At 34.9% G+C, this 12,102-nt stretch overlaps 1 protein-coding gene across 5 annotated transcripts in view; it reads left to right on the forward strand.

Moving 5' to 3' along the window:
• The window catches only part of LOC122712429 (cysteine-rich venom protein-like), a 116,032-nt gene extending 104,150 nt beyond the window's left edge, over positions 1-11,882 (forward strand). For all 5 annotated transcript variants that reach the window (XM_043932118.1, XM_043932119.1, XM_043932117.1 and 2 more), the window contains 2 exons: positions 777-983; positions 8,119-11,882. In XM_043932118.1, coding sequence (XP_043788053.1) covers positions 777-983; positions 8,119-8,374 — 463 coding nt within the window. In that variant the 3' untranslated portion in view covers positions 8,375-11,882. The remainder of the gene's footprint in view (positions 1-776; positions 984-8,118) is intronic.
• The last annotated feature ends 220 nt before the right edge of the window (positions 11,883-12,102 follow it).

The raw sequence follows: 12,102 nt of genomic DNA on the forward strand, positions 1-12,102 counted from the left end.
GGTTTTTATTTTCAACAACTCGAGTATCTTCCTAATGTTAGATCCTTTGCAATTTAAACACCACAGTGGTTCGAATAATGTATATCTAGTGGAGAAAATTCATTTTCAAATTTATAAAAAATTATAATACTTCAATTATAATACGTTAAAAGTCTTATATGTTAAAATTTTAAATCCTCTTTTTAAACTTGTTCACAATGATTGAACAAAATACGCGTATATATATTGAAACTAATTGCTCACGTTTCAATAGTTGAGAAATATTCTGTATTTATAAATTTATTAAGAAGCATTTAAATTTCAATGTTATAATATCTATATATGACATCTCAAAACATCTATTTTGATTTAAATCGTTATGAAGTAATCTGAAAATTAAATCTCTATAAAATCGGAGAAAATAATTTGTGCGAAGGCCCATTCTTCGAAACCGCTTTCCAATGTGACTATTGGTTCCTTCAACCCCCTCTCAGCTCGCATTTTCATAAAAAGTAAGGATTGGAGGAAAAACCAAGACCAAGTCTCTTCCAAATCAGTTAAAATATAGAACATAGAATATAGATAGAATTCAACAACTATACGATAATTTGCATCAAAATATAGTTACAATTAAATTATAATTAAATCGCTCATTCGTTCATTCGAAGCTGATGACATAAACGATTAAACACAGCTACGACAGTAGATGATCGTTCGAGTGTAACATCAGTTTGAGGCATCATCGACTCTTTTTTAACTGATCGGTTATTTCGAGGTATTATTTCCTCTTTTTCCAGGAATTTCCCGATCAGAATGTGGTACATGGAGTACAAAGATTACAAATACGGGGACGACGAGGCGAACGATCTACACGAAATCGGGCATTACACCCAAATCGCATGGGCGACCACGCATCTGGTGGGCTGCGGCGTGAGCCACTGTACCGGTGGCAGAGGACCACTTGGAAAGGATTTCTTTATGTACGTCTGCAACTATGCCCCGAGGTGAGTGTATCTTCTTTTTTTTATTCTCGAGATTATATAATCTACCTTCCTCTTTCCATCCTTAATTCCTTATCCTTTCCAAAACTGGCAAGCATAAATTTTGGCAAAGACATTAAAACAGATATAATTTTTCATGGACAAATTTTATTTTCATTATCTTGCAATAGTGATAGTCAATAAGTAAATTAGTTTTGACTTTTTCTCGTGTTATATTTAAAAAAAAAAAAGAACTTTTGATCGAATTTTGGAAGTGTAATATTATTCGACCTCGTTTCTGCCTATCGCCTAAGCGATTAGGAGAGCCACTCGTTAAGGAACAAGAAGGAAGATACGCATAAAGCGAACAATGAAAGGGATACAAACGCGGACAGAGCGACAAAGTGTCGTGACAAAGTTGAAGCGGCAAAGTTGAATTCCTCCTCCTCCCCTCCTCCTCGTAATCCTGTCTTTTCACTCACGATCCCCCCTCGTCTCCCTCGTTTCGAAAAGCCGCGTCCAGATTCCTTTCCTTTCGTTCCCGTTCAAGCGACCAGAGCTTTTTCGTCGAGCTCGTTTCAAAAATATCTCCATAAACTCCCCCCTATCTTCCCCTCCTTTCGAGTGGAAAACAGCAACGAACCCCATTTCTCAAAATTACCAACCACTATCCAATTTTACACCGAAATTCTCCTCTAATTTTTTACAAGAGTCTCTTCTTTCCGTTGCTGTAATAATAATTTAAACAAATTTCCTCCTCGTATTCGTTCATTTCGATTCTCTCGAAGACGAAACAAAGTGAAAACCGTAAAAATTTTCTTTTCCAACTATTAGATTGCTCGAATCTCGCGCGTCAAAATTAAAATCTCGTACAATACGAGATTCTTCCCCGCTCTGAAATTAAATTTTCCAATCGATCCACCGAGCACAAGCGAGTCCGAGCGAGAGGACAATGAAATGGAGTATCGATGGGATTTCCAGTCCATGCTGCGCGCGGAAAGTGTAATCACACTTGGCGATAGCTAGTTGGAAATTATCGCGTAGGTAGGTGGACGCAGCTGGCAATTTACAGAGAGGGAGGGGAGGCTCATTGTAATCGAAAAGTTTGCCGGAAGGCCGCGGGCATAATCCGGAAAATTGCGGCCGGGGAAACGAATTTACGACGACCCTCGACGCGCGTAATTTTAAATTCCACCCACCCCTTTCTTTTCTTCCCCACTTTCCCCACTTTGCTCTGCCTCCGCGAATTATTATACACGGTTGTGCACGGTCGTACAGGAAAGTTAACCATTTGCGCTCGAATGGTGGTGGACCTGTCGCAGCTCGGTTCGATAACTCGAGTGTTTCTTCTTCGATCATCTTGGATCGATGCGGCGATATTTATTTACGCTCGACTTTCTTAAAAATATCGGAGAATATCACATTATTTATGCTCTTTACGTATTTAATCTTGTAGAGCGTGGAATAATATTCTGTCGAATGGTTAGAGATTTTTTTTAACTCAAATTGGATCGTGATATCGGGGATCGAACTACGTTTTCGGCGTTGAAATAGAATTAGAAATATTATTTTCAAAGATTTGTAAGCATGGAACTTATTAATTTAATATTAATTATTCTTTTATTAAATATAAATATATTAAATATATTATAATTAATATTAATATCTCTGTTCAACATATATATATATATAATAATTTATCAAATCGAACTCGAGGTAAAATTCCTCGAACCCATATAATTAAACAAATATGAAAAATATAAGTCAAAATAAATATTACAGATTAATATTCAAATCCATAAAATATAACTGTTAAAATTATTCCTTATAAATATAATATTTATATATTCAGACAAAAGAATTAAAACAAATATACCCCTATGATATTCAACATTAAATCCAGAAACTAACTCTCCTTCAATTAAATCAAATGGAGTTCGATTCAATTCAATTAATATTCTAATAAATATTAATAAATATAATGGATATAATAAAATTGAAAATTTAATATTATTTTGATAATTAATACGGTAATGAAATTAGTTGGAGCGAAGATGAGTTCGATTTCTCGTTATTTAATATTCGAAATTATTTCTATTCGTTAAGAAATTGACGATAGAGAGAAGTATAGAGATGTAGTATAAGAAGAATATAGAAGGAATGAAAAATAAGAATGATAGACGGTGGGAGCACGTTATTGCGAGGTTTGCGATATTTGCACGCCTGATAAACCGAGGATGCAAAATATCACACAAAACAAATTTTTTTTCTTTAAAGATACGTATAATATTAGAATATAAAAGTTTTATACGTTAATTCGTGAAATCGTTTTAAGTTGGCTAAGAAATTCAGCAAACTGATACGGGAAATCGCGTGAAGTTATTGGTTCGGAGCGAAAAAAGATTTGGAATGCAAAAATAGCAATGGAATTAAGGGAAAAATGGAACAGTCGATACAGAAGGAAATTCGATTTAGTTGTACTAATTATCGACTGTTTCTTATTTTCCCAAATTTGTCTAACCAATTTTTCCGATCCGTATAATAACTCTTCCTATCTTTATCTTCCCTTTTATATCCCTGTTATTGTCTCCTTGTCCATCGTTTAAATCCCCTCCTCGCAAAAAATAAACCGAGGATGAGTAAGAAAGAGCGAGAATCGAATAGCGAAGACGAGAGAAGGACGGAAGCGGAACGAAACTATACGTGGACGAAGAAGAAGAAAAAGAAGAAGAAGAAGAAGAAGAAGAGGAAAAAGAAATCGTATTATATAAAATATAATCTCGCTTAAAAATATAATGTTTTATATTAAACTATATAAATGAATTAAATATAATAAGAAATATAGATTTTTTAAGTCTTATATAAAGTTAGAAGCTTCATTTTAAATATTTCATAAAAATAAATTTTAAATATTAAATTTTTAAATTTTATTTTTAATTTTGATTTATATAATTTAATATTAAATTAAATTTTAATTTATTAGGTTTTGGTAATAATTAAATATTGTAAAATTTATTTTTTAGTTTTAATTTATTAGGTTTTGGTTATTTATAATTAAATATTGTAAAATTTATTTTTTAGTTTTGATTTGTTAATGTTTTGATTATTTATAATTAAATATTGTAAAATTTATTTTTTAGTTTTAATTTATTAGGTTTTGGTTATTTATAATTACCCGGTGGAAAGAATTTCTTTGAAAGGAAAATTCATCGTGAAACACGTTTCTCTCCGCGATCTCATAAAACGTAAACGAGCTATTCGAGGAAAATTCACGTTGATGCATCGCTCGCGGTCCATCCGTCCATTCGTTTCGCGCCGCCCTTCGTGTTCCATCGACGAGTAACTGTGACGAACGGTCCCCAATTCCGAAAGGACGCTCCACGGCTATTCATTCGTCGTAATCTCTGCCTCGTTTCTATCCGATTACGGTGTAACTCGGCTTAAATGCATCGCAGCAGCTCTCATTCTCGTCGTTAATTCGATCGATGATCCCAAGTCGGAAAGAAATACGCTACGCTTCTCTTCCATCGCCATCACTTTGTCGCAAATTTATTCTCCTGCTTCGTATTTCGTCTTTCCCCTTCTTCTTTTTTCTTTGTCTTTCTTTACGCGCCTTCTCTTACTCGAATATCTTTGAGATTTTTACATAGATTTATTCTCTACTTTTCTTCCTGTGATTCTTCTTGTGCGTCCCTTTCTTCGCAGCGCTTGCCCATCATCGACGCCTCGAAGTGACACGCGAGAGAGGAATTTTAATGTGCACGATTGAATTGCGTTGTTGAATCGCGTGGAGAAAAAAAGGAGAAAGGGGTGGGAGGGAGTGAATTGCAAAGTGTTCCTAATAGATGGCGTATCCAGTGTTGCTTTTTGCCGAGAAGAGTGGCACGTCTTCTCGAGGGAAGACATCGTCTGACGTTTGACCCACTTCTACTACGATCTCTCCTTGCGTGCATCCACTTTTTGGCCACCCTTTGCAAACCTTTCGTTTTTTTTTTTTATTCGCGAGAAAATCACGCTCTTTACGTGATTTTCATTTTCACTTCTTCCTTCTCTCTCTCTTTTTTATTGCACAAAAAAATATTAAAATTAAACTGGGAAGGGGGGAATTTTTAAAGGGTGCATCGTTTCTTTCTTCAGGATAAAAATTTTAAATTGTAGTAAAATATTTGACACATCCCGCAACGTCAAATTTTCGACATAAAACTGGGACGAACAGCAAAGCTTTATCGCGTTTTAAATAAAATATATGGCGATATTATCAAAGCGGCACAGCAGCTTTAGCAATTTTTCGCAAATGCCCGAAATTCCCGCGTGCAATTTGACTTCGGTTTTTTCCCTCCCGATTGATCCGATTGGACCAAGTGTTTACCGGTTGCAAGAAGATCAATTCCAATTTTATTGTATTGTTTTTGCAACGAGAAAAAAAAAAAAGAAATTCAAAATTATTTTATACAGAGGAATAGTTCGAGTTAACGAGTTCCCTTGGAAAGAGAAAAAAACTATTCCGTTAAAATCACCATCTTAAGGAAGCGAAAAAATATTCCAAGTTCCAAACTTCTCTATTCGCCATCGAGACAATGTTCCTATCATCGATGATACGAACTTTCTTCTTACCTTCATCGATAGTTAAAACTTACAGAAACTTCATTTTTCCAATATCAAGTTTCGTTCAATGTTCAATTTTATTAGAAATTTCCTATATTAATTTTGTCAAACATAAACCCCCTCCTCCTCTTGCTCTACACCGTATTCAACTATAATTCCATTTATCCGAACAAATGGCCGACCCGTACTACTTGTTGTAACCACGATCATTTCACTCTACTTATCCGACCGGCCGACTATTTATTTTCACTTCACCTGTCGGGATAATTTACCCGACCGGTAAGCTATTTCCACTTGCTCGCGTTTTAAATTTCGATTCACCGCAAAACTCGACTTTCTTCTTTCAAAAGAATAATAATAATAATAATAATAATAATAATAATAATTATTATAATTCTTGAATTCTCCTAATTTTCGATTCACCGCAAAACTCGACTTTCTTCTTTCAAAAGAATAATAATAATAATAATAATAATAATAATAATAATAATTATAATTCTTGAATTCTCCTAATTTTCCTGGCCACCGTTTGGCGCCGCGTGCACCGTTCCATTTCGACGATAAATAAAAACTGTCAAGGGACGTGGTAATATTTTTCCCCCCCTCATCCGGCGTTACGCGGCCTCGTAATTAATTTCACGGCGGGTCATTTGAATTCAAAGCGGCGGCTCGCCACGAAAAATACTTTAAATGTAAATTAATCGGAGAGGATTGGCCCCAACCCTCGTTCCCAACCTGTTTGTCGTTTTTCGGAACGCGAAACTCGAACCGAAGAAGATCGGCTCGAGACGAAGAAGAAGAAGAGGAGGAGGAGGAGGAGGAGGAGGAGGAGGAGGAGGAAAGTCGCTTCGTTCTCGAGCTGCAATCGTGAAACGTCTTGAAACGTCACGGCTTAATTGTCTGAAAGTAAAGTCGAGGCAAAGATTGCTTGGAGGAGGGGGATGGAGGGGGATGGAGAATGATTCGAAGCGGGTAAACGCGGAGTTATTAGGGGAGCATTTGCCACGGGGAGGGGGAGGATGGGGCGAAATTGATGGGGAGAAATGAACGAGAATCTGGAGAATCTTTTGTCCTGTCCTTCGAAACGAAGGGAAGTTGCTTCGATTGCGAGTTAGAGAATTGTTCTTTTCTTTTTTTTTTTTTTTTTTTTTTTTTTGGTACGAGTAGAGTTTTGCAAAATTAAGCAAGCATTTTTTTTTTCTTTTGATAATTATGATTAGTTTGTAAATGGCAATTGTTCGAAGGATGATTATTATGAAGAGGAAAAATTTAATAAAAAAGTCGTCACAAAACTTGAGACACAGATGAGAAAATAGAATAGGGCTTCCAACGTTTTAATGTATTCGTCTGTATCTAGTTTTAAATTTAAGATTATCGTTTGATTAAATTCTTTGTTTACAGGAACAATTAAAATTTTTTAGATTAGAAATTTAGATTAGAAAACAATACTACCTTCACCTGATCACTATTCAATTACAAAACACGGCTATTCGATATATTTTCCAATATTCCAAGCTTGAAATCCAAGAATCTTCTCCACTAGACCAGTCTCTAATTAACCAAAAATTCTCTATCACAACGACGTATTATAACTCAATCTCCTCTACCAAACTCTCTAATTAACCAAAAATCCTCTATTACAACACTAATCACATCTCGATCCAAGAATCTTCTCCACCAGATCACCATTTATGCAAAAATTAAGATTTTTTTTTACGATGGAAAACAATACTGTCATTCGATATATCTTTCAATATTCCAAACTTGAAGCCAAGAATTTTCTCTGCCAGATCACCATCTAATTACGCAAAAATTTAGATTGTTTTTTACAATGGAAAATAATACTATCATTCGATATATCTTCCAATATTCCAAACTTGAAATCAAGAATCTTCTCCATCAAATTACCATCCAATTACGCAAAAATTAAGATTTTTTTTTTATAATGGAAAATAATACTATCATTCGATATATTTTCCAATATTTCAAATTTGAATTCAAGAATCTTCTCCATCAAATCATCATCCAATTACGCAAAAATTAAGATTTTTCTTACGATGAAAAACAATACCGTCATTCGATATATCTTCCAATATTCCAAACTTGAAACCAAGAATTTTCTCTGCCAGATCACCATCTAATTACGCAAAAATTAAGATTTTTTTTTTTACAATGGAAAATAATACTATCATTCGATATATCTTCCAATATTTCAAACTTGAGAACAAGAATCTTCTCTATATATCTATATCATATCACCATCTAATTACGCAAAAATTTAGATTTTTTTTTTACAATGGAAAATAATACTATCATTCGATATATCTTCCAATATTCCAAACTTGAAGCCAAAAATTTTCTCCGCCAGATCACCATTTACGCAAAAATTAAGATTTTTTTTTTTATATTGGAAAACAATACCATTCGACATATCTTCAAATATTCCAAACTTGAGAGAATCTTCTCCACCAGCCCCAATGATTATCCAAAAATTCTTATCACAACATTCCTATTACACCTGAATCACTAATCAACGAAAAATTCTCGGTTACAGCGGGAATTACAAAGGTCGGCTGGGCCACCCATACGTTGCCGGTAAACCGTGCACCATGTGCAACGAGCACTGTTCGAGGAACAAGCTTTGCACGAACGCGTGCCACCACGTCGATCTCTGGTCGAACTGCGTCGAGCTGGCTAGGATGTTCCGCTCCTGGGTCTGCGAGACGAACACGAACGAGGGCCGCGAACGGCGGAAGTTCTGCGGCGCCACGTGCAACTGCGAGGGCAAGATCTACTATCACCACGGGTAGTGAACGATCCTCCACCTCCACCCCTCCCCCCTTTCCCCTCGCGTCGGTTCATCCTTCACCCTTTCCCCCTACCCCCTACCCCCTCTTTTCGGCATAACGTAATATCGTCGATACGATCGAGGTATCTGAACTGAAATAATTTCAGGGTTTTGGAGGCCGAAACGTTCGAGGCCTTCGACTTCGTAGGTGTGTGGAACAACGTGGAAATTGTGATTTTTTTCCTCGACGAAAGGGACGAGTTAGTTTCGTTCAATGATGAACGATGAGGGGTGAATTTTACGCGAATCGTTTTACACTCATTACGCTCTTTTTGATTCGTTTAGGCGTCGATGATTAAGTTAAAGAAAAGGTTCGTTGATTGAAAATCGACCTCGGGAGAATCGGTATAAAAATCGATCTAAAATCGTTTAAACTTTCGTCGGTCGATAAATTTAAAACGGGCGATTCGTTTTTTTTTTTTTTTTTTTTTGGCGGATCGAAAGATCGGCTTCTGAACTTTTCCATTGATCGATATTAAAAATTCTTCGACGAACGAAAGTAAAAATTCGTGCGAACGAATAAAATTTTTTAAACTTAGAAAGTTCGCTCTTAGCAAGTTTTCTCCCCGCGTTGCAATCACTTTTGGTTGCTGCATCCCTTTTTAATCGCGGAGTAAATACCATTAGAAGGATATTTCGTTTGTTTCGAGGGAGAAAGTGAGAAACGAGAGAGAGAGGGGGGGAGATAAAGCGCGGCACAATCGTGAAGCAGACGAGAAAGTAAATTGAGCTGGATCAGCTTGTTCCTCGAGAAGAGTTTGACTTTTCAGAATTGCTCCGCTTTTAATATATTTTATCTTCGTTTTACCTTCGTTCAGAGATTATCGTCTTCGCGATATTTTTAATTTTTAAATTAGATTAAAAAAAAATAGAGAGAATCTGAATCCCTTCGACAATAAAACTGATATATTCGATCAAAAAGAAAGACGATCGAGGATTGCACGGAATAAAATATAATATACGAATTAAAAAAACGCTACAATTATTTCTCTTTAGACGAAAACTCCACCCCTCGAGCGCAATAATTGGAACTGATTATCTTACTCACGCGATGAAACATGATATTCATAACTTCTATTCGTCAAATTTATTCTGATTTTATATTTTAATACGAGAGAAAAAAGAAAAAAAGAAAAAGAAAAGAATTGAACGAAATAAAACATAAAATACGAATTGAAAGAAACGCTGCAATTATTTCTCTTCAGAGAAAAAACTCCACCCCTCCATCGCAACGATTTTGTTAAAAATCAGGATTGAATTTCATTATAATGGCATTCTATCGAGAAAGATTATGTCTCTAATTCTTCGTTTTCATTAAGAGTGAACGATCGAGGAACAGTTTCCCCTTTGCTCCACGAATTCATTCATTCGACAACTCTCTCTGCCGTCCCGTCCGGAAATTTACTCTATTTTGTTCGAGCCCTCTTGGCTCGCCTTTCGAACCGTTCGCGTCGATCGAGCAGGAACAATTCGAGCCCCGAAGGCGAGCCACGAATTGGGGGTTGGGAATTGGGCGAGGAGTAATAATGGAAGGAGGGATAAGAAGAGAGAAATCAGGCGAGATCCTTTTGATATTTGTAAACGAGTAAGAGTGTGTGTCTTATATAGACGTGCATGCGGTGTGTAAATACGTATAGATAAGAGATAAATAGATAAATAAATAAATAAATAAAAAGAGTAAATAAATAATTAAAAATTCGTAGGTGAAAAAACGTGGTTGGGTGTTTCTCGGTGCTCTATTAGATTCTGTCGTTTGATTCTGGACGTTCTGGCGAGCTGTCGATAAAGATCGTTGCTGCTAACTTTATTGTTTACGAGTTTCTTTTGAAAAAATTGATAAATTGTCGAAAATCTATTTATTATTGTACAATATTAATTTAATATAATATTTAATTTAAGCATACACGTTCGTGTTGATAGAAAATGTAATTATGCTACGATTTTAATTAAAGTTGATCCGACATTGTGATCAGGAAATAATAACGAATTAAAATTATTCTCTTCTTAAAATATTAATTGGTAAGTATAAATTTTAATAAACATAATCTTCGGATATCGACGGGATATATAAATCGATATTTTTATTATTATTCTTTTTATTTATCTTAGCATCATTTTGAGTTAATAATCGAAAATAAAATGATTGGATCATCTCATCGTTGTATAAAACTCGAAAAGAATTTTTAAAATTTTATATAATTATTCTAAAAATAATAATTAGAAGATGTACATATATATATATATATTTTTTTTAATTCACGTACGAATTAATTAGTTTTATCGACGAGCTCGCACGTCGCCTAAACGTGGGACTAAAAAAAAAAGAAAAAAAAAAAATGTATAAACATAACCGGAACCCCTATCTCTTAACGTGTTTAGCGATGTAAGGTTATACGATAGTCAATGTATACAAGAAATTGCGTAACAATTTAATCTCGTGATTTTATTTAACCTTCGATCTCGAGAACTTATGAATGCAACCGTTTAAAAAAAAAAAAAAAAAAAAAAAAGAACGAGAGAGAACAAATGAATTAATCGCTTTATAAAAATTGTAAATAAATTTTTGGATCTCTACATATCCGTTCGGACAATTACTAGACAATAGGAATAATTTTAATTCCGATTGAATCGTGGTTAAAAAAAATTTTATCCATCGTGTTATTATTAAAATCATCGTTTAACACCCTTTTTATAATAAAAAGAAAAAGATGGAAAGAAATCCATCTTCTTTTTTACCCATCGCTGCATTCACGAGTACTCGAACGAGAAAAATGTAAATTTTTCCACCGTTATATTTGTAACACTATGGAAAACGAGGATTTTTTCTTTTTTTTTTTTCGAATAGATTAATTTACGCTTGTGACTGTGGGAATAATATCTAATTTTCGTTTCGAAAAAGAGAAAGAAAAAAGCATATGAAAATATTTTCACTTTACAAATAATTTTTTTCTAAATCCATTATTCCAATTTTTCTTTTCCAAATCGAAATTTCCATCTATCTTTAAAATTTCCCATTTAACACGATCACAAGCGTACTCGTTTCATCCTCGATCGATCCCCGCGAATGTATCCCCCGAAATACGCCCCCAACGTAGAATTCGTTTGCCACCTACCTATGTTTTATTACTTTGAAAGAAATTACCGTTATATTTTTCATCGCGTCTCAATTCTCATCGAACCAATTACCAGGAGAAAGTGTGTGTGAGGGAGAAGAGTAAGTACCACAACGGAGGGGAAAAAGAGTCACGACGAATGAAAGAAAGCGATAAGAAATTTATGGAGAGAGGGGGTAAGGGGAGTGAGAGAGGCTAGGCTAGCCTAACCTAGTAAGTAAAAAAAAGAAGAGCGTTTTAAATATCAGAGAAAAGATGAAAATATGAGACGCGAACGCGATCGATAACGCAATAGGAGGCGATTAATCGGATCGACGATCAAGTCGAGAGGTTAAATGATCGAGAAAAAAAAAAAAAAAAAAANAAAAAAAAAAAAAAAACGTTGTAACCTGTCATAAATTGGTTCACTTACCGAAATAAAGATCCTGTAAATATTAATTGGTAAATATTTTTATTGTATTTTTTAACACGTATGCGTATGCCGAGCGAGATTTAGAAATAATGACAAGTTTTTATTCGGGGATCTAATTTGGACGAGGAGGAGCGATAGAGATAGAATGACAGAGAGCGACAGAGA

Source organism: Apis laboriosa, unplaced genomic scaffold, assembly GCF_014066325.1.
Source record: "Apis laboriosa isolate Shangri-la unplaced genomic scaffold, ASM1406632v1 scaffold1_cov151, whole genome shotgun sequence".
Lineage (NCBI taxonomy): Eukaryota > Metazoa > Arthropoda > Insecta > Hymenoptera > Apidae > Apis > Apis laboriosa.